The sequence below is a fragment of the Cervus elaphus genome, chromosome 20 (assembly GCF_910594005.1).
Source record: "Cervus elaphus chromosome 20, mCerEla1.1, whole genome shotgun sequence".
NCBI lineage: Eukaryota > Metazoa > Chordata > Mammalia > Artiodactyla > Cervidae > Cervus > Cervus elaphus.
Window position 1 is genome coordinate 125,210,317 of NC_057834.1, and position 23,500 is coordinate 125,233,816.

General features: G+C 38.4%; 1 protein-coding gene across 14 annotated transcripts in view; it reads left to right on the forward strand.

The window, feature by feature from the left end:
• SCMH1 (Scm polycomb group protein homolog 1) overlaps positions 1 to 23,500 on the forward strand; it is a 208,562-nt gene that overhangs the window by 120,228 nt on the left and 64,834 nt on the right. For all 14 annotated transcript variants that reach the window (XM_043878676.1, XM_043878678.1, XM_043878682.1 and 11 more), the window contains one exon: positions 4,722 to 4,965. In XM_043878676.1, the coding sequence (XP_043734611.1) occupies positions 4,722 to 4,965 (244 nt within the window). The remainder of the gene's footprint in view (positions 1 to 4,721; positions 4,966 to 23,500) is intronic.

Sequence of the window (23,500 nt, forward strand, 5' to 3'; positions counted from 1 at the left end):
TGGAGAAGGAAATGGCAGCCCACTCCAGTATTCTTCCCTGGAGAATCCCATGGACAGAGAAGGCTGGCAGGCTGCAGTCCTTGGGTTCGCAAAGAGTCAGACGTGACTGAAGCGACTTAACATAACATGATGCCATTTAAGTCTAAAACCTGAGAACATCATAGTTCCCAGAATACAGTATACTGGGCAATTTGAAATCATTCCACTGGATAGTACCTCAAAATGGTGGGAGGTAGGGGCCAACAAGTATTCTTTTAAATGCTTTACTGATCTTACTAGGCAGTAAGAGGACTCTCCAAGGCCAAAATGAAGAAGGAAAACCAGAGTGTTAGGTGTACTGAACCTGCTGATGCCTTAAGGAGCTTTACCAGTCTTACTTTTTAAGGACCTTGTCTTTTAACAGCTAGAGTAAGATAGAAGTTGAAGCCTTGGGCCCATGCAAGGCAGAAAATGGACCTGGGACAGCCACATGAATAAACAAATGGATCCCTCAAATGTTTACTCCTTAGTGAAAAGACGAGGAAGAGTCTCTAACTGGGCCATGGGTAGGGGAACTGAGTCATTCTTCTGATAAAAGCTTTCCCCCATGGAAGTCCAGGGTTCAGATATAGTTCCTGTGTTGTCTCAGAACTCCAAAATTGTAGGGGGTATATTTCTGAGTGCCTGGCAGAAGGAAACCCAAAACCCCTCCAGAGGGTTTGGTTGTTTTCAACCCAGATGTCGTAGAAGTCCCAAAAGTGAAGTACCACTGAAAATCAGTTCAGTTCAGTTCATAATCACAGAGCCCTCAAAACTCTCAAAACAAATCCTGCATGATGAAACATCAGTAGAAACAACAAGCAGTAAGACTATAACCTCAAGGAGTTTCAGATAATAGAAACATAGATAGAAATTTTAAATAAAGTATTTGAAAATGATTAAAGGATGAAAAGAAGAAATTTAAAAATGAGAAAAGTACAAACCTCTATTTTTTTTAAAGACAAAGTTGAAAAAAACAAATTGAATATCTAAATATGAAACCATTAAATTTTAAAATCTTTTAAAAATTAAAAATAAAATAAAAATCTTAGATAGGTGTTTAGGCAACTTAAACCTAGATAAGAATTAACTTCAAGACATGTGTGAGGAATTTCTCCAGAGTGCAATACAGAGAGATGAAGAGATGGAAAATATTAAAGAGAAAAGATAAAGATAATATTAGAAGGTCCGATATATGCTGAACATGAGTTCCACAACGAATAAAAGAGTCAGTATTTGAAAAGATAATGACAGAATTTTCCAGAACATTGATAAAAACAAATGTATACTTTAAAACATTGTGGAGTAGCTGAAGTCAAAAGATCTGAGCAGATAATCACACAGAATACAGTCATACTTAGTATCTATGGGGGACTGGTTACAGGAACCCCTGAATACAAAGATCCACACACACTCAACTCCCTTATATAAAATGGTGTAGTACAGCGAACTCCCCATATCTGCAACTTTCACGATGCAGACTGAACCTTCAAAGGCATTGCAGTTAGGCTGACAACACATTTCTTGACAGCAGTAGTACAAGACAAAAGGTAATAGAATAATACCTTCAAAGAATTAAGAAAAAAATAGTTGTCCACCTAGAATTTTATGTCTAATTCTACTGTTATTTCAGATTGAATGTAAAATCAAGACATTTCCAGCAAACTAATACAAATATATTCACTGAAAGAACAATTAAAGTGTATGTTTCAAGAAGAAGATGATTGAACCTAGAAAGTAAGAATGAGATGCAAAATGTAGTGTGAGGGAAAGATAGCTTAGCATGTGAGTATAACTAATCAGTCATTGCCTGTGACTGTATAAACCAGTTATAGCAGCAAAAGTGATCAGTTGGCAGTATAACAGTGTGGAACTAAATTATCCAATACCTGTTAACCCAGGAGTAATTTAAATATTCAGAGGTCCTAGTATTGTTTAATTAAGGATGAATTTTAGACTTAATTATGTCAGCTGTACAGTTATGATCTGAAGGGGATCCACCAAAAGATTAAATATAGAATGATTAACATCTGACTCAATGGAAAGGGGAAAAGGGAAGAAAATTCAGTTGATTGTTAAGGAGAAAAAAGAAGTTAAAGGTACAACTTGAAAAATGAAGTTAAATAGAAACGATATTTAGAAATGATAATTGTAATAAATTTAAATACATCAGTTATGAGAAATTAAACTCATCAGTTTAGTCAGACATAGACCAGATTGTTTTTAAATCTAGCTGCATGCTGTTTACAAGAGACATTGCTGAAATATGACACAAAGGTGTTAAAAATAAAATAATATAAAACATACACCAGGCAAACTGTTATCAAAATAAAGCTGGTGTTAACTGTACTGAAATTAGACAAGACTTTGGTGCTAAAAAGCATTAAAGAAGTTACTATCTAATGATTAAAAAAAAAATAGGTCACTAAGAAGATAAAAGTTATACATGCTCCTAAAAACCATAGCCTCAAAATAGATAAAGCAAAATTTTACAGAATTACATGGAAAAATTAGAAAATCCACAATTATTAGAGGGTATTTTAATACACATCTCTCAATAATTGATAAATCAAATAGATAAGAAAAAATTATAGGACAAAAAAGTATCAATCAGCATAAGCTAATCAGTTATAAATCAAGTCAGTTCAGTTCAGTTGCTCAGTTGTGTCCCACTCTTTGTGACCCCATGGACTGCAGCATGCCAGGCTTCCCTGTCCATCACCAGCTCCCCGAGTTTACTCAAACTCATGTCCATTGAGTCGGTGATGCCATCCAACCATCTCATCCTCTGTTGTCCCCTTCTCCTCCTGCCTTCAGTTTTTCCCAGCATCAGGGTCTTTTCAGATGCGTCAGCTCTTCTCATCAGGTGGCCAAAGTATTGGAGTTTCAGCTTCAACATCAGTCCTTCCACTGAATATTCAGGACTGATTTCCTTTAGGATGGACTGGCTGGATCTCCTTGCAGTCCAAGGGACTCTCAAGAGTCTTCTCCAACACCACAGTTCAAAAGCATCAGTTCTTCATCAGTTTAAATCCATTTTAAAAAATAAAGTCATTCCTATTTAGCAAGTGGTTTGAAAATGAAATTTTTGAAGATACTCTTTAAGACAGCAATTGGTTACAGTATGGCTAGAAAAATGTTAGTAAAATATAAGATATTTATAAGGAATTTTTAAACTTATACTGAAGATGAAACCTCCATTAAAGAATACTTAACATATGGAAAATGCTACGTTCATGGAAGGAAAGGCTCAATATCATACAGAAGTTATTTTTTCCCAAATTATAAATTCACTGGGATTCCAGTCAAAATACAAATAGGATTTTTCTGTGGAACTTGAAGAACTGATCCTGAAATTCGTATGAAAGATCGAGGAGAAAGAATAGCCAAAACAATAGTGAACAATAACAAAGTAGGGGGACTTTTTCTTCCAGATACCCATTTAATAAGACTATGTTATTGGTACAGGATCAGACAGTAAGACAAAGGGAAACAGAGTGTACAACAATTTTTTGGAAACTCTATGCAACTGCATTGCAAATTGGCACCCAAGAACTAGCTACACTACTGGAGAGAGTTTATAGTGTTATAGCTGCTTTAGAGGGCAGTTTAACAATATTTAATAAAGTGGAAGATGAATTCTCCAGGCAAGAATACTAGAGTGGGTAGCCATTCCCTTCTCCAGGGGATCTTCCTAACCCAGGGATTGAACCTGGGTCTCCTGTATCATAGGCAGATTCTCTACCATCTGAGCTATCAGGGAAGCCCATATATTTATCCTATAATGCAACAATTCTACTCTTAGGTATACATGCTGAAAAAATCTTCCCACATATGAAAAAAGAAACAACTGTAAGAATGGCTGTGAAAACTCTTTTGAAATAGTAAACAATTCAAAACAACATTACATGTCTGTCAAAAGAGAGGAAATAAATTATGATATAACGGAGTACTATTAGCAGTTAAACTACAGCTACATTTACAACATAGATACATTTCAAAAACATAGTGTTGAACAAAAAAAGCAAGTTGTAGAATGATATGTTCACTATAATGCTATTTATATAAAATTTTAAAATATGCAAATTATATATATATATATATATATATATATATACACACACACACACACACACGGAGAAGGTAACGGCACCCCACTCCAGTACTCTTGCCTGGAAAATCCCATGGACGGAGGAGCCTGGTAGGCTGCGGTCCACGGGGTCGCTAAGAGTCGGACACGACTTCACTTTCACTTTCACTTTTCACTTTCATGCATTGGAGAAGGAATGGCAACCCACTCCAGTATTCTTGCCTGGAGAATCCCAGGGACAGGGTAGCCTGGTGGGCTGCCGTCTATGGGGTCGCACAGAGTCGAACATGACTGAAGTGACCTAGCAGCAGCAGCATACACACACATAGTAAAGTATAAAAATATGCATGGGGAAAGGCACAGTGGAGGATTCAGCCTTATCTGTTACCTTTTATTTCTTGAAAAAAAAAAGACTTGAAGCACAGATGTTAAAATATTAGAATTAACAAAGTAATACTTTGGTATACTTTGAAATTCATTTAAAGGAAAGTCTAAAGTTCCACTGTAAATCTTATATAGCACTTTCTAAGCATCCAAATGAAGTACCAGTCTCTAGGCATACATAGCCTCTCTCTCTGTGTCTAGGTCTGTATATGTCTTGTCTCTCATCTAGGAACCACCGTCACCTTCTCACAACTTCTTCAAAATGGGAATGAAGCTAGAAGCTGTGGACAGGAAGAACCCTCATTTCATTTGCCCAGCCACTATTGGGGAAGTGCGGGGCTCAGAGGTCCTTGTCACTTTCGATGGGTGGCGAGGGGCCTTTGACTACTGGTGCCGCTTTGACTCCCGTGACATCTTCCCTGTGGGCTGGTGTTCCTTGACTGGAGACAACCTGCAGCCACCTGGCACTAAAGGTAAAGGCTTGTAAAGTCGGAACCCAAGTTGCTAAGGGAGCCTACCTAGATCTCTCATGGTCAGCATACCTTCACCAGTAAACCTCACTCACAGGCAAAGAAGGATCAGGGGCCAACAACTAGGGCTAAAAACCAACATCTAGTCAAGAGTAGTCAGAAACAGAAAGAATTTAAACATCACGTGAGGATAGACATGGAGTTTGGCATAAAGTAATATTTCCTTGCTCAAATAGCTTGGTTTATTCTCAGGCAACTAGCTTCTGGTCTCTCTTACTCTTATTCCTGGACTGTTCCAGAGTTTGAATAGTATCATTCTTGAGGTGAACATCCCATCTTTGTAATTGAGCTGGAGTAACATTGTATTACATAAAAATACTTAACCAGCACTGTAGTTTAATGGAAAAATCATGGGCTTAGATGTAAGATAGACTTAGATTTGAAGTCCATCTCTGCCTTTTCCCAGCTGTGTGGCTTTTTGGTCAGTTAGTTGACCTCTCTAAACCTCAAAATTCCTCATCTGTAAAAGAATACCTACTTTATAAATGAGATTACATGGGCAAAATGCTTACATAATGTCTGGCAAACACCAAATGCTAAACAAATGTTTTTATTGTATTACTTCTGCTGTTATTCTATATTAACATAATTACTAGTATTTATTATAATTACTATGTAATATGCTATATTATTATTATTATAACTGCTACTAATGGGAGAGTATACATAAAGTACTAGAATAGTACCACAGAGTAGTGAACAGTCAATGATATTTCTGATGGTCATGATGTTGGAGAACATCCAGGATAAAGTTTGAGGTAGCTCTTAATAAAGAAAATAAATAGTAAGAATCTCATTCCTAAAAGTACTGGTAAATCTGAGAGAATAGAAAGTCACCCTTCCTGTTGTCTGTGGGTTTCATTTCTAAACCTCTATCAGATTCATTCATTCAATTAGCCAAATATTTATGTAGTACCTAATTGTGGGCCAAACTGAGGATACAGTAGCCACAAAGATGAAAAGCATTCATCAAGTGCCCTCATGACGCTTTCATTTTAGAGGGATGAAATAGTCAATAAAAATTTAAATCAAGAAATAAACAAGATGATTTCAGATAGACAGTTTTTTCCTAAGGAAATAAAGTATCATAAGATAGTGACTGTGGATTTACATGTGTTCCCCATCCTGAACCCCCCTCCCACCTCCCTCCCCATCCCATCCCTCTGGGTCATCCCAGTATGGCAAAAACCACTACAATACTGTAAAGTAATTAGTCTCCAACTAATAAAAATAAATGGGAAAAAAAAAAGTATCCATACTATCAAAAAAAAAAAAAAGATAGTGACTGTGAAGGGATTCATTTAACAGCTTTATTGAATATAATTTAAGTAAAATAAGTTGCACATATTTAAAGTATACAGTTTGAAAAGTTTTGACATATATATATATCCATGAAACCATTACTTAGTCAAGATAATGAACATATCCAGCATCCCCAAAAGTTTGCTGTTCCTTTTTGTGGAGGGGGAGCTTTTTGGATACAATTTCTTTTTAGGAAAAATTGTCCAAAAAGATGATTGATATTTGAATTCGATGACAAAAAGAAGTCATGCAAGGAAAGAGAATTCCAAGCAAGCAGATGTGACATACTTACAATGGTATTGAGACATGAATGAGCTTATTATGTTTCAAGGGCAGAAAGAGTACTGCTCTGACTACAGTGTACCGTGGGAGGGGAAAGTGCCACAATCATGTAGGACCTTATAAGCCAGAGTGATAATTTGGATTTTATTCTAAACATAATGGGGAATCATTAGAAGGAGTAACAAAATCTGATTTACTTAAAAAAAAAAAACACTTGGACTTGTGTCCAAGAATACAAAAGAGCATGTATGACTGAACAATAAAGAAGATAAATAACCCAGTTGAGAAGATAGGCAAAGGACTTAAACATTTCTCCTAAGGAAATATACAAAAGGTCAGTAAGCACTTGAAAAGATACTCAACATCAGTAGTCATTTGAAATGCAAATCCAAGCCATGTTGAGATACCACTTTACACCCATGGGTATGGATATAATCTACAGACAGACAGTAGTAAGTATTAGTGAGAATGTAGAGAAATTGGAACTCTCATGTTTCTGGTGAGATTCTAAACTGCTGCAGCCACTTTGAAAACAGTTTGGAAGTTTCTCAAAATGTTAAACATAGAGTTACCTGTGACCTCGCAAGTCTACTTATAGGTATATACCCAAGAGAATAGAAATCATATGTCCACACAAAAATGTAACTTGAACTTTATGGCAGCATTATTCCTAACGGCCAAAAAATTGAAATAGCCCACTGTCCATCTGATGAAAAGATGAATACAATGTGTTATATTCACATGAAATAAATTAGTTATTGGCAATAAAAAAAGAATGAAGTACTGATTTGTGCTACAACATAAATGTACCTTAAAAACATTATTCTAAGTGAAAAGGCCAATCACTAAAGACCACACATTGTATAATTGCAGTTATATGAAATGTCCAGAATAGGCAAAACTGAGAGACAAAATAGTGGTTTTAGGGGCTTTGGAAGAAGAAGAAATGGGAAGTGACTGCTAATGGGTATGAGATTTCTTTTGGGGATGATGAATATGTTCTAAAGTCAGGGATGATATTCCCACAACTCTGAGTTTGCTAAAAACACTGAATTACGCACTTTAAAAGGTGAATTTTATGGTATGTGAAGTACAGATCAATAAAACTGTTATTTAGGACCTCATTTGGGCTGGTTTATAGAAAATGGGTTGTATCATGGTGACTGTGGACAAGGAAAATATAGGGTTGCTTGGATTAGGTTGGTGGCACTGAGTGGAGAGAACTTGAGATGGGGGCAGCATGGAGGAGAGAAGACAGACTTTCTGCCTTGGAAAAGTGCTACTCCTCTAAATGCTCCAAGAAACAAATGTGGGGTCAGTGTGAGACATCCATTGCCCTCCCTCTACAGAGTCTGTGAGATAATATCTCTGTGGAAGTAGCAGGAAAAGAAGTGCCTTGAAAGTAATAGTGGAGTCATTTTTGCTTACTTGAGACTAAAACAGGATAAGCCTTGACGCTCCCAGCCATATTCAGTTAGTAGGTTGAGTTTCTTCCTTCCTTGGTTAGAGTAACTCTGCTATTTTGACTGGTAAGTCTCCTAGAGCAATTGGGTGATTCTCAAAAGCCAGGGGAGCAGGAGAGCCTTCTGGACTCACATTTTTTTCTGACTGCACATCATGCTGATGAGAAATACGGCCCACCGTGTGGCCGATGACTCCAGAGGTGTTTGCTGGCTCTTCTCCTTCTCTCCAGTGTGTCTCCTGAGATTTTAGATTTTTAACGGATGACCAGAAGGACCAGCTCAGAGGGTAGGAGGTTATTCCAGTTGGCATTTCCAGATCAGGACCTTCAGTCCTTATCCCAGCAGCTGGACTGTTTCCTCCAACAACTGTCTCCTCCCCCACCTCACACCCTCAGTTGATTTTATAATGCAGCTTTTAGTAATAGCAGAACTTGGGCCACTCAGTGTCCTGGCTGAGAAACAAGTGATACAACTTGGAAAAAATGTGATTACTCAATCATTTCACAAAACAAGATGTTCTCTATGTATAAGCCTGTTCTCTTTCTAATCATCCTATCTCCTCTTTCTTTTCTACCTTCTGGTCATTAGTGTGCAAATGTTAAGAAATTCAGGTACTATATGATTGTTTCTTGCCCACAGTGAGTGGGAAAAATACCAATATTCATTTAATGTTCTTTTACACACATTATTCCTTTGTATCTTTTGCTAACTTTGAACTCAGTGTTATAGTCAGATACATTCTATTTATAAGAAAAGCAAAGTTCAAAGGATTAAGTGAGTTAGTTCTGTTGACATCTGAGTCTAGAGGGAGAAGCCATGGAGATTTTAGTAAGGTCAGCTATCAAGGCCCTCACTTTAGCCATATTATCTTCACAGTCTCCCCTATGTTCTCCCATTCTCCTTTGGGCTCTCTTCAAAGCTTCATTTGAGACCTTGGGTTTTGTCATAAGCAATGTAGTGTAACATCAGAGAATTGAACGGAAGTCTAGTCCCAGCTGGACGCAGATGTGTTTTATGTCTTTGAGCAAGTCATTCCTAAAGCAAGAGATTGAACTAGATGATCCTTGAGCATCCTACTACCCCTGTGTACTGTTCAGGTTCCTGACCTTGATGATGGGTAAAAGATGACTCCTATGACTGTCTTCTACCTGATCCCAGATGCTCATCTCGCCCCTACCTATGTCTGTACCCCAGCCACATAGGGCTCTGCCTCTCTAAGGGGATACTTCATGCTAACTGTTTCTCCTTTGCAAAGCCAGTAGTAAACTTTTTTAGGTCCTAAACTCCTGGGCCAAGCCACTTCTGATGGGCTTCAAATGCTAAGCTTGCAGTTAATCCAGGGTACTGGTTATAAAAAGCAAAAGCTTTTTTTTTTAGCTGATCGCTCTTTTTGTATCTGACTTAGAAGAAAACAGATAAACTTTACTTTTTAAAATTAAAAAACCGAATAAAGAGCTTAGTCCACTTGGTGTGACTATAATGTTAATTAGGCATTTAATAATCTAATTAACTCCCCTCTCCTTTGTTCTGATTGCAGGTGGGCAAGACAGTTTCAGATTATAGCTTAGCTTCCTATATAATGAGATCCAAGCTACTTCATGTTTATATTTTTATTATATATTTTATTGTATATTATTATTCTGGATTGTACACCAAGTCTCTTGCGCTTCATACAGTGCAAGCTTGGTCTGGCTACTCTATGCTAATGCAGATATGGGGGTCCAGTAGAAGTGTGGCCCTTGAGCACACCTGTTGGAGTAAATGGAGTAAAGGCCTCCTTTGCCCTTTTGGTCTACCCTTGCTACCTGTGGTGTCATAGAAAGAGAATGTTTCAAAATCTGATTTAGTGCTGTAGCTGAAGTGCCACAGGAGTATTACTCTGACCTGGAGAGTAAGAATTTGATACTTAAAAACAAAGCTTTCAGAATACCTCTTCCTTTTTTCCTCTGTGTAACATTTAAAAGTGTGTCCCATACTTTATGGATGGATGTTTCCTTCTGTTGTAAAACTACATAGGAAATTATATTATAATCACTTTGTAATTCTGGGTCAGAAAGAGAGAGTTGGTTAAATTGGAATCCTAAACTGTGCAGGGAAAAACTAAGTAGAGGCAAGAATAACACAACTGAGGCTGTTGGTCAACTAAAGTCCTGATTTTCTTCAACCAGCCATTCATTCAGGTTTAACTATTGTCATGACTAGGGGCTAGTCATTGGATAAATTTGTAGGAATCCTGCCTTTAGAGTTTATAGTTTTGTGAGTGTGTACTCACACTCCCAGGCCAGTGGAGAGTGGTGAGAAGATAAGATGGGGCGAGGGGATAGTCTTTGAATAAAGAAGCTGAAATGTAAGTTCTTAAAGTTTATTTCAACACCTATCACAGCTGATTTATTTATTTAACAAAGTTATCTCTGCAGCCTGTAAAATAATGCTAGTTTTTTTGTATGAAGATAATTCTTTCTACCCTGTCTAGAAGGTTAGGATTCATGTCTACTTGGAGTCCTTGTTAAGTGGGACCAATTTATTAACTTCATCTTTATATCCCCAGCACTTGGCCCATAGTAGTTATTCAGTAATATTTATTGAATGGAAATAAATCATGCTATATTTTCTGATTTCATTTCTGTTCACCATCATCTAAAGCCATTATTTGCTGAGGTACAAAAGTGAGAGGGCTACTATAATTTTAAAGGCAGATTAAAATTTATTTAAACTATTGTTCTGTTTAAAGTCTTGGAAACTTGTGGCCAAAAGTAAGAGTGACAAAGGGCTCTCATCTCCAGAAAGGGATATCTTTGAACTCATGTTCACTCACCTCTCTATCACAAAACACACTTACACCTTTACACCTGGAATACCCCCTGCCCTTCCACCCAAATTCTTTTACTACTAAGCCACAGCAAACAGGAGAATGTCCTCTCTACAGGAAGCTTCAAGCAACCGGTATATTCTTCCTGTCTCCTGAGAAGGTGTGTTCAGTAGCCCTGTCAGAAAAGGCATGAGCCTGTTGATTAATAAGTGAATCAAATTCTTCAGTACCCTTAATGAGGACCACTGCTTGGCTATTTGGCAGTTTTCCCTTTTTCCCTCTCAGACATAACTAGTTCCGAGCTTTGCCTTTATTGAATATACCAATTCCTCCCTACACACACATACACACAATATCTTTGTCATTATTCCAGCTTTGGCGTTGTACTTTAATTGCATCTAGAAACTCTGACCTTTATTCATCCATCTACACAATAATTGTAGAACAGCCCCCTCTTCCCTCATATCTCAGATGGTAAAGAATCTGCCTGCAGTGCAGGCAACCTGAGTTCGAACCCTGGATTGGGAAGATTGCCTAAAGAAGGGAAGTGAAGTGAAGTGAAGTCACTCAGTCGTGTCCTATTTGTTGCGACCCCATGGACTGTAGTCTACCAGGCTCCTCGGTACATGGGATTTTCCAGGCATGAATACTGGAGTGGGTTGCCGTTTCCTTCTCCAGAGGATCTTCCCAACCCAGGGATCTCCTGCATTGTAGGCAGATGCTTTACTGTCTGAGCTACCAGGGAATCACCCCTAAAGAAGGGAATGGCTACCTACTCCAGTATTCTTGCCTGGAGAATTCCATGGACATGAATTAGAAGAGCCTAGCAGGCTACAGATCATAGGGTCTCAAAGAGTTGAACACAACTGAGCAACTAACACTTTCACTTTTTTTTTTCCCCAATCTTAGCAGTGTTAGGCTCAATGAAGATTGTAAAGAAGTACCTACCTCCCAGGTTGATTCAGTGGTTGAAATGAGAAAATGGATGTGCAAATGCATGTAGCACAGAGTAGATGCCCCCCATCTGTTAGTTATATCTGAATTTAGATGTCTAGACATCCCAAGAGAAGGGAACTGCACACAGAGACACTTAAGTGCTCTATTTTGGTCAGGAAAAATAAATATATTTATGAGATGAGGTTTGTACCAGTGAACTAATGCTCCCATAACTGCTTTTCTCTTGATTGTATGCTGATGGTCCATAAGTAGAAATGGGAATATGAGGAAATTAAATCAGTGGCATTACATTACGAAGCGGGGGATCTGGGTTCTCTCACTGATCCTAATTATATCTGCTCAAGGGACAGAAAAGCCCCATGTCTCTCTTCCAGCTTTCTTAAGCTGGCTCTTGGCCCTGCCCAGTTCTCTCTCCTGCCTTCACCAACCACAGATGCCTGAGAGTGGTAGCAATTTTCTGGCATGCATAATGAAACAACTGGCATCTCTCAAACTCCTGGAAGTAATGAGATGTGATTTAGACAGTTCATAAATTTGACCACACCTGCTATTTCCTTGAAAATACTTGGATCCATGTAGTTTTCTCTGGCAAGCTTTTGTTAACACCTACTGTGTGCCAGCATCAATATATATCAACTTAGAAAATTCCCTGTTTTAAATGTGTTGTTAATTGTTGTCATTCAGTCACTAAGTCATGTCCAACTCTTTCTGACCCTATGAACTGCAGCCTGCCTGGCTTCTCTGTCCATCACTTTCTCCCTGAGTTTCCTCAAACTCCTGTCCTTTGAGTCAGTGATGCCATCCAACCATCTCATCCTCTCTCACCCATTCTCGTCTTGCCCTCAATTTTTTCCAGCATCAGGGTTTTTTCCAGTGAGTCAGTTCTTTGCATCAGGTGGCCAAAGTATTGGAGCTTCCGCTTCAGCATCAGTCCTTCCAATGAATACTCAGGGTTGATTTCCTTTAGGATTGACTGGTTTGATCTCCTTGCTGTCCAAGGGTCTCTCAAGAGTCTTCTCCAGCACCACAGTTCAAAAGCGTCAATTCTTTGGTGTTCAGCCTTCTTTATGGTCCAGATCTCGCATCCATACATGATTCCTGGAAAAATCATAGCTTTGACTATACGGACCTTTGCTGACAAAGTGATGTCTCTGCTTTTTAAAACGCTATCTAGATTTGACATAGCTATTCCTCCAAGGAGCAAGCGTCTTTTAATTTCGTGGCTGCACTCACCATACGCAGTGATTTTGGAGCCCAAGAAAATGAAATCCAATCTGTTTCCACATTTTCCCCACCTATTTTCCATTAAGTGATAAATGATAAGTGTAGGTGGTTAATAGTCATATTGGAAACCAGTAATATAAACTCTGTATTTTACATTTTCCCCCTTAATTTTTGAGGAAATACTACAATTACAAATGAGATTTTCTGCATCTCAGTAACAACTTACTAGGAGACAAACAAAACATAAACTTTCATGTATTAGGTTGGCCAAAAAGTTGGTTCAAGTTTTTCATAAGATAATATGGAAAAACCTTAATGAACTTTTTGGCCAACCCAATATATCAGGAAGATGAGGGAAACTGGGCAAACTCTTAAAAGGAGCAAAGAAAAACAGAAGATTATGAGGGTGACATGGCAGGAAGGCAGGAGTTTGACTGTAAGTTTTTTAAATAGTCCTATGTTCAGGAAAGGTGGAGTGTGTTCATTTGAGTATATGGCTGACCGGCAGGTGCTTCATCACAGTGTACTTTTATGTCACCTCTTTAAGCGACTTAGACTTGACCAGACACAGTAGCAGACCATCTTCTGAGAATATAGCTCTCCACTTGCTGAAATTGTTCCTGAATCCTCTTACCTATTGCCCCAGACACTCCTTTGAGTCTCAGTAATGTAAGGCTTTTGAAGTTGGCTCTGGGCCTGTCGTGGGTAATTTTATCTTCCTTCTGTTCTTCTTACTGTCTACAGATTTGTCATTTGGAGAAGGCCTCAGGAAAATGTGAAATGTCTTTTTGGTTTTAGAAGTCCTTTATTCATGCTGTGGGAGTAATAGTCAGGAGAGAGAGAAGGAGCTAGATGTGGGGAACTGAATGTGTTAACTCTGCTAGATAGGAGCAGGAGGTAACCCATGCTTTTTTATGTGAACTGGAATTTGGAGCAGTGGAGTTTCAGCCTTGGCATCAGCCCAGCTGGCAGTATATAGCTGAACCCAGCCAAGCTGAGGAAAGCTAATAAAGAACACATCCCCTAAATTACTGTGCCAAGGCCAGTGATACGCTGCTGTGAATGAAAACACGATCCCAGTCCAGGAAACTGATAAACCAAATGGATTTCCCCCTGTTCTTTTTTCTTTTCCATTATTCATGTTCTATGTCGTGTGGACCCACATGCACATGTGGGTGCACACACACACACACAAGCTGGACTTATGAATCAATTTCCAATTCCATATGCTGTGTTGTTGCTCTAAAGAGGAAAAATCTGGTAATGAATTCTTTGGGGGCAGCTAAGACTCCTCTGAGGATTATTGGAGACATAGAAGTCCGAAGTTCCCTGATGCCCTTCATTATTATAACTGGGCATGTTTAGTTCTTCCTTTATTTGGGGATATGCTCTTGTTTATTGGTTTCACGGTAATATAGTGAAAAGTGTATGGAATTCGGAGACTGAAAGATCTAGATTCAAATCCTAGCTTTAGTTGTGTGTCCTTTGACAAATCTTTTAACCTCGTGAGTTTGGTTTCTCCGTGCTTAAAATAATCAAATATAATGTTGTCTTAGGAAGAAGTGAGGCACTTATGTGACTGAGTTGCAAACTGAAGTAGCTACCTTTTTCATGGAACATCATCTTTATTTAACAGAACAACTGACTTGACTGTTTGGCAGACACTTTCTCCAACATTAAGTGAGAAGGTCACTTCAAGAAGGACAACCTGTAAAATGATAAACTTAAACTTACAAGTAAGTATTAGGATCTTGGAAAACTTGTATCCACCAATGTGAGCCTAACATCTTTCCAATATGTAAAGAATTCAGAGTCACTCTTGACCATGTTATCTCCTATCTAGAAGTGACTTTGGTTAAGATACAGATTGTTACCTTACTATGAAATATGAGATGTCAGGAATGTAAAAAGTTATAGGACCCTAGAATCTCAGGGTTAGAGTAAACCTCAGAAGTCCTCAAATTCAATGTCCCACCTAATTCAGGATGCTCCTTGAGAGCATACTCTGTAAATACTCATCCATCCCTTACTTGAATTCTTCCAAAGACAGAGATTGTACCCTACCAAAGGAGCACATTCCTTCCATTTATGATAGCTCTAGTGGCTAAAAGTGTTCTTTTTAATTTTGAGCTGAAATCTGCTTTCCCCCAGTGTCTATCCTTTGGCTCTATTTTTGTTTCTTGTGTCACTTTAAACGTTTTCAGAGCACACTCGATACTCTTGCTCCTCAAGTTCTTTTTTTTCCCTCATATATTTCTGAAACTGGGTAGTTTCTAAGGCCCTCGTCCACTTGGACTCTATTCTTGATCCATTTTGGTTGATGTTGTTCTTAAGAATAAGCTCCAGTGTTGGGAATAGTCCAGCTAGTGCAGAATAGAGTGGCACTCTAGCTTCCCTTAAAAGGTAACTATGCTGTGACCTAACTTGTTGAAGAGTTGAAGATAAGGGATTGCAGTTTTTCAATTTTTATATTCTCAAATGGTCACAGTAGATGTTTAATTAACCCCTTATTGAGTCTCAGCACAAATTGAACCAAACTTCAGGACATAATGGTCATGTTAGGTAAGGGAGTTTTCTAATAAATCTTTTTTTTAAGACTGAGGGGTACAGGTGGTAATTCACAAGATTTAGAAAATGCTTTTACACTTATCTTTTATCAAAGTACCCAAGTTGTAATAAACCAAGTATTTTCCTCAGGAAAAGTTTTCATCATATAGGAGAATTCCTCTTCTTTCTCCATGATAACTTCTTGATTCAAATCAGTAAGGATCTTACAGTATCTCCTCTGCAGAAACATGGAAGCCTGCCCTAGAATTGAATTCAGTCGTGTACACATGGTCAATATTCAGAGTATGCTGTAGATTTAAAATTCAGAATATACTGTAGACTTTGCTGACAAAGGTCCACTTGTGAAAGCTATGATTTTTCCAACAGTCACGTTCAGATGTGAGAGTTGGACCATAAAGAAGGCTGAGCACTGAAGAATTGATGCTTTTGAACTGGGGTGCTGGAGAATACTTCTAAGAGTCCCTTGGACTGCAAGGAGATCAAACCAGTCAATCCTAAAGGAAATCAACCCTGAATATTCATTGGAAGGACTGATGCTGAAGCTGAAACTCCAATACTTTGGCCACCTGATGCAAAGAGCTGACTCATTGGAAAAAGAAGGGGGTGACAGAGGATGAAATGGTTTGATAGCACAGACTTACTGGACATTAGTTTGAGCAAACTCTGAGAGAGAGTGACAGACAGGGGAGCCTGGTGTGCTGCAGTTCACTGGGTCACAGAGAGTCGGACGTGATTTAGTGACTGAACAACAACTATGGATTCAGAATTATTTGGAACTTCCCATGAAGGTTCCAAAGAATGTAGGTTCCACCTACTGTAAAGCACAGAGAACTCTGCTCAGTGTTCTTTAACTGTGTGATGGGGAAGGAATCTGCAGTGGAGTGGACGTGTGTCTGTGTGTGCCTGATTGCTTTGCTGTACACCTGAAGCTAGTGCAACATTGTGAATCCACTGCAGTCTAGTACAAAGTAAAAAGCTTTAAAGCACTGGATTTAAGTCATAGCCCCAATTCTAAAATTTCTACAAGACAATTGTATCTGGTATTTAGGACTATATTAATTATGTTTTATAATGTTTCCATGCGTGGTCAGTTGCTCAGTCGTGTCTGACTGTCTGTGACCCCATCAGGCCCCTCTGTCCATGGAATTATCCTGGCAAGAATACTGAAGTGGGCTGCCATTTCCTCTTCCAAGGGATTTTCCCAACCCAAGGATTGAACCCGAGTCTCCTGCAGCTCCTGCATTGGCAGGTGGATTCTTTACCACTCAGCCATCTGGGAAGCCTATAATGTTGTTTAGAAGGATGTTCAATGAGCAACCATTTTAATAAGAAAGGAAGTTAACATTTACCAAACCCATACGAGAGTACATCATGCAAAATGCTGGGCTGGATGAAGCACGAGCTGGAATCAAGATTGCCAGGAGAAATATCAATAACCTCAGATACTCAGATGACACTACCCTTATGGCAGAAAGCAAAGAACTCTTGATGAAAGTGAAAGAGGAGAATGAAAAAGCTAGCTTAAAACTCAGCATTCAGAAAACTCATATCATGGCATCCGGTCCCATCGCTTCATGGCAAATAGAGGGGGAAACAATGGAAACAGTGACAGATTTATTTTGGGGGCTCCAAAATCATTGCAGATGGTGAGTGCAGCCATGAAATTAAAAGACACTTGCTCCTTGGAAGAAAAGCTCTGACCAACCTAGAAAGCATATTAAAAAGCAGAGACATTACTTTGCCAACAAAGGTCTGTCTAGTCAAAGCTATGGTTTTTCCAGTAGTCATGTTTGGATGTGAGAGTTAGACTGTAAAGAAAGCTGAGCGCCAGAGAATTGATGTTTTTGAATTGTGGTGTTAGAGAAGACTCTTGAGAGTCCCTTCACAGCTCTCTCCTTGCAGACTGCAAGGAGATCAAACCAATCAATCCTAAAGGAAATCAGTCCTGAATTTTCATTGGAAGGACTGATGCTGAAGTGGAAGCTCCAATACTTTGGCTACCTGATGCGAAGAACTGACTGACTGGAAAAGACCCTGAGGTTGGGAAAGATTGAAGGCAGGAGGAAAATGGGACGACAGAGGATGAGATGGTTGGATGGCATCACTGGCTCAATGGACTTGAGTTTGAGCAAGCTCTGGGAGTTGGTGAAGTCCATAGAGTCACAAAGAGTTGGACACAGCTGAGTGACTGAACTGATATAAGGTCTACGATACAGCAGACCCTTTGATACATTATTCAGTGACTCTCACAAACCCACTATAGGGTCTATGACTTTCTTTTACCTTTGAAAAAACTGAGGCTCAGGAAGTTTCCTGAGAGGAATAAGAACTAAAATTTGTTGAATCCTTAGGTCATATCAGATGCAGTGCTTATCACATCCATATCCTCAAACTTTATCTCAAGTAAACCTCATAGCTCATAGCTCAGGGAAGTTAAGTGATTTGCAAGATTTTGAACCTAATGGTTTCTGACTTCAAAATCCTTTTCTTTCTGTTACACCACACTTCACTTCTCCATGCCTCAAAGGAGTTTTAGAGATAATCATTAGGTAAAGAAGTCTGAGATAATTGTGAATAAGATTGAGTGAAATGATGAATGTTAAGGCTCTTTGAAAATTGCAAAGTGTGATTCTCACACGAGGAGTTTCCATCTGTGATTTTGGAAATGCATAGTGGAATCTATCAGAAACTCCAGGGGCCTTTTTTACCCCAGCAGCTGGGGGTTTGGATGAGTTTGGAATGTGTGTTGGGAGTCTAATGAGAAAGATCAAGATTGGGAAATAAATCCTTCAAAACACCAATAACTAGTTACTATACATCTGGACAAGGGAAGTTAGTTTTCTAGGCTAGTTACTGCCAGCTGTTTAGCCGCAGAAAATGAAATACAATAGTTCTCACAGGAGAAGTCATTCATGATAGAGTGGAACCACCTATATATACAGTTGTGCAGGCAGCTGTGCCAGTTGAAGTATTCCTAAGAAGTTTAACTTTTGTGGAAATAAAAGGGATTGGCAGAGCGATCAAGGACTCCCTCACCCAGGATATTTTGAGTGCATCCTGGTTTCTCAGACCTTTCTTCCCAGTGCTGGTATGGCAGCTGGTAGTCCGACTCTGATTTGTATGGCCTAGAAACCTATTTGGATAGGAGCTTGTGGAGATTCTTTGGTTACTTGTGCTTTTTAGTGACAACATATCACCACACTTTTTTTTTCTTTTTTCTCATATTTATTTATGTGTGTTTTTGTTTCCAAAATTATGTTAACCATGTTGAAAATAAAATAACATTCTCATCTTGACTGACGTGTGTGTGTGTGCACGTGCACATGCACGCACTAAGTCGTTTCAGTCGTGTCTGACTCTTTGCAGCGCTGCGGACTGTAGCCCGCCAGGCTCCTCTGTCCATGGGATTCTCCAGGCAAGAATACTGCAGTTAAGTTCTCATTTCCTTCTCCAGGGGATCTTGCCACCCCAGGGGTCAAACCTGTCTCTTACATCTCCTGCATTGGCAAGCAGGTTCTTTACCTCCCAGTGCCACCTGGGAGGCCTAGACTAACTTGTTGTAAGTTAACCCCCAACCCCATCAAAACTAACAGAAAAGTGTTAATTTTGTTTTCCATATTAACATTGAGGAGAAGTTGGATTTTTTTAATCTTTCCCAGTAATATTTGTAGGCCTACACCTGGCTTTCAGTGAAATACATGATGCTAAAAAACTGAGAATTCGGTTAACTCATTCAAAAATATTTACTGAGTTTCTAGTGCATGTACAGCAGGGAACGTAATTTATTAGAGGAGATGAGATATAGATAAATAAAATATAAGGTAGAAACAGTTGCTCATTTGACTTTTTCTACATCTTATTTAGATCTGGGTGTTTTTTAGAACCATAGAATTCTCATAGAAGTTTCAAAATGTATCTTTTTAGAGATTTACTAGCTGCGTAACTTTAAACAAGTTATTTAACACTGTCTTAGTTTCTTTATGAGTTAAAGGCAATAATAATTCCTATTCACATGATTGTTGTAAGGAGTTAAATGAGTTTGCGTATTAGAACAGCATCTAGCATATACTAAGCTCTCAAAAAAATATGAATCACTTTATAGTCTAAAGCTGTTATTTTGTAAATAAAGAAATTGAGACCCAGCACCTCATCAAGTTTTATTTGGGTTAGCTATCAAACTAACCCAAATAACCCAAACTAACCCAAATTTGGGTTAGATATGTTTTTGTATGATGATAAGCAAGGTGAGTTTAAGTTTTTGTGTATTACAAAAGCAGGTGCTTATAAGATTGTTGTCAAAAATAGAAGGAAATATTTGAATTACCCAGAAATAAAGTTCAAAATAATACCATACAAATTGAATAGGTGAAAAAGAGGGAAGATTGGGAAAGGCTTCTTGGAATTTGTGTTATTTGCTGAAGGATGCCTAGAATTGTTAGCCAACTAGAGATGTAATAGAAAAGGGCATTCCAGGTGGACTAACATGTACAAGGCACAAGCTAAGGGGAAAAAATGATTCTGAAAGTTGAAACACAACTTATGTCGGAAAACTAAAACCAGATGATGTAAATTAATAAGCAGGGCCTGTTCAGAAGAGACTTTACCCAAAAGTTAGAAGAGACCATGGAAGGATTTTAATCAGAGGAGTGACGTAATCATACTTGTTTTTTAGACAGATCTTTATGACCTGTTAAGACAAGGGATAGTGGTAATGATGGGTGAGGGTAAATTAGAGGCAAAGAGACCAGTTGGTTGGCCATTTCAGTGATCAAGGCAAGAGATAATGAGGATCTGACTTAAGGTAGTGGTTGGAGTGAAAGAAATGAATTTGAGACATTCAGAGGACAATTTTTCTGGGAAAAGGCATTTTCTTTTTTGAGCCACATTCTTTTATGCTTTTAGTGTTAAAGAATCTTTGAACTGGAAGCAGACTGAAATGCTGGGGAGATGCTGGAGAAACCATGGACTTTGATGTCAAACTAAAATAAACTAAATGAAGTAAATACAGAGTTAGAGATAGACTGTGTCATCAGCAGAAAATGCCAGATTTAGGCATAGGCAGTATAAAAACCAGAAAACTAATCTGAAATCAGTCAACAAAGTTGCAAATCTAGAAGACTAGTTGTCCAGGTGAATTTATGATGAAAGATACAGTTTCTCACATCTTTAAAGATACAGTACTCTGAGCCAGATTCTGACAGGCTAACTTGATTTCTAGTTAACCTTTTATTTCAAGGACTGAAATAATTACTGTACATCTATTATTTTAATTAATATATACTTCCCTTTTGTATGCTTAGCCATATTGCACATCGCCAATTTTGGAGAAGAATGAAAGGTTCTCAGAATTATTAAAAACTAGCATGTGAAGAAATAGGCATTTCTTTGAACTAGGTTAAAAGGCTAGAAATTGCTGCTTGTGTGGAGTTCCTACCACAGCTGGTCACAGATACTGACCAAATTACCCGCTGTGAAATGGAGACCATCAGAATGATTTCATTGTAATTACTAGCCTGAGAGGGATGAGCAAAAGGTGAGGAGAGGGAGGCAGGACACTGACTTGTCCATACTCTTTTATCAACTCAAGTGGGCTCACTCTGATTTTAGGAAAGGATTCCCATTGACTATCTTCTACTGAAACAATGATTCAGTCACACCAACAGATCTCAAGCATTGTTCTGCCTTGGGTACCCCTTGGCTGCTTTCCTCTTTTTCTTTTTTTTTCTAATGCTCCCCATTTTATTCTGCTCTTCTGCCTCCCATGTAGCAGTTAGAAGGAAAGAGGCTCTAACGTTTGTGGTCACTTTGTGGCCAGTGCCATAGTAGTCTCATCATATGTTATTTCATATAATCTTAACAGTAACACGTTAGGAAAGTACTATGGCAACCCACTCCAGTATTCTTGCCTGGAGAATCCCATGGACAGAGGAGCCTGGCAGGCTGCAGTCCACAGGGTTGCAAAGAAAGAGTCGGACACGACTGAAACGACTTAGCACACATTATCTGTTTTACAAATGAAAAAACAACAATGCAAAGAAATGAAGTAACTTCCTCAGAATCACACATCATGTTCAAATGTCCATGGTTCCAGCTCCAGCTTAGCCATTAATGTCCTGGAAGATCATGAGCAAGTATTTTTTTCTATAATATCTAGTTTCTCCATCTGTCAAAAAAAAAAAAAAGATTAGGCTAGATGATGTGTAAGCTACCTTTCAGAGCTTAATATATTAAGACTCTGTTTTAGGTATTTTATCTGATTAGTAATTTAAATAGGCATGGAAGGGTAGTGTCTGTTGTTACTGGACCTAGTCACTTATTCTAAATTTCCCACCTTCCTCCTCTCCTTTGCCATTGTTAGCTATTTGTATATTTTATTCTTGTTTTTAGTCTTTAGAAATAATTCTTTGAAATACAGCTTAATTATGTTAAGTTTTATATTGTTTTTCACTTAACATTATATCATCTCCCTTGTTCTGTTATTCCAAAGTCTTCTTAGTCATCATTTTTAGTAATTACATAAGTTAGTTGAATGGATATGCAGTTGTTTGCCTAATCCCTTGGTTTGGTGCTCCAAAATTCTTTTACACTAATGCTTTGATAAACATATTTAAGCATGTTTCAATTCTAAGAATCATGTCCTTCAGATTTGTTGTTGTTTAGTTGCTCAGTCATGTCTGACTCTTTAGTGACCATGGACTATGTGTAGCCCCCCAGACGCCTCTGCCCATGAGATTTCCCAGGCAAGAATACTAGAGTGAGTTGCCATTTCCTTTCCCAGGGGATCTTCTTGCCCCAAGGATCAAACCTGTGTTTCCTGCTTTGCATGCAGATTCTTTAGTACTGAGCCACTAGGGAAGCCTCGTTGGTTCCCAGAAATACAAGTCAAAGGAATTGAGTATTTTTAAGGATCTTGGCTGCCAGAGCCTAATCTTCTCATTTTTGAAATATATATTTGTGTGTTCAACCAAGAACCTTCTGCTTAAAACCAACCAGAAAGCAACATCAGAATGACTTTTTTACTCCCAGCATGTATTTGGATAGGACACCCAGAGCCAGGGAGCCAAGATATCATCATTTTTATATGTGTTCCTACAATAGAAATTGTTGCAAACCAGAAAGAAGTAGTAAAATATTTTGCCAATTGTCTACCATTCCACATGTGTGCTATCTTTTGGAAATAGCCATTACTCAGAGTTGTAATATTGCAACTATTCCGTGGGGAAGGGAATGCACATAATATGTCCAAGGCCTGTGCCAAAATCTTTGGGGGGACTATGTGGAACATAGATTAGCTTGTTCTTGGGAGTTTTTATTCTTCTAGGGAGTTAAGACATGAACTACTGAAAAAGCAGTCTAAGCAAACCAAAATCTTAGAATCAAATCATAAGTTATATTCATTCACCCAGTTAAGATGTATTGAGCACCTGCCACATATAAAGGAATATTCTAGTAGGTGGAGATAATAGGTTGCCCTTAGAAATTTATATGCAAGTTGAAAGAGACAGAAAACAATCAAGTAAATAGTGATAATTTCTCTGTGGAAAGATTAAATAGGGTAAAGAGAAAGAGGGAAATGAAAAGTGCCAGGAGTTGGGGTATGGGAGGCAGGGGGTAAGTGGAGGTATTATTTTATACAGAGTGATCAGGGAAAGCATCTCTGAAAGGTACCATGGTACCATATGGGTGTCTGGGGAAACAATTTCTTTCCTGGCAAAGGGAGCTGCATGTTTAAGTGCACAAAAGCAATTGTTCAGTGCAGCAATTCTCAAACTGTGGTCCTTAGATCACATCCCCAAGATGCTTTCATAGGATCTGAATTTAAAACTATTTTCATGATGACATTGACTCTATTTGTCTTTCTCCTTGGGTTTTT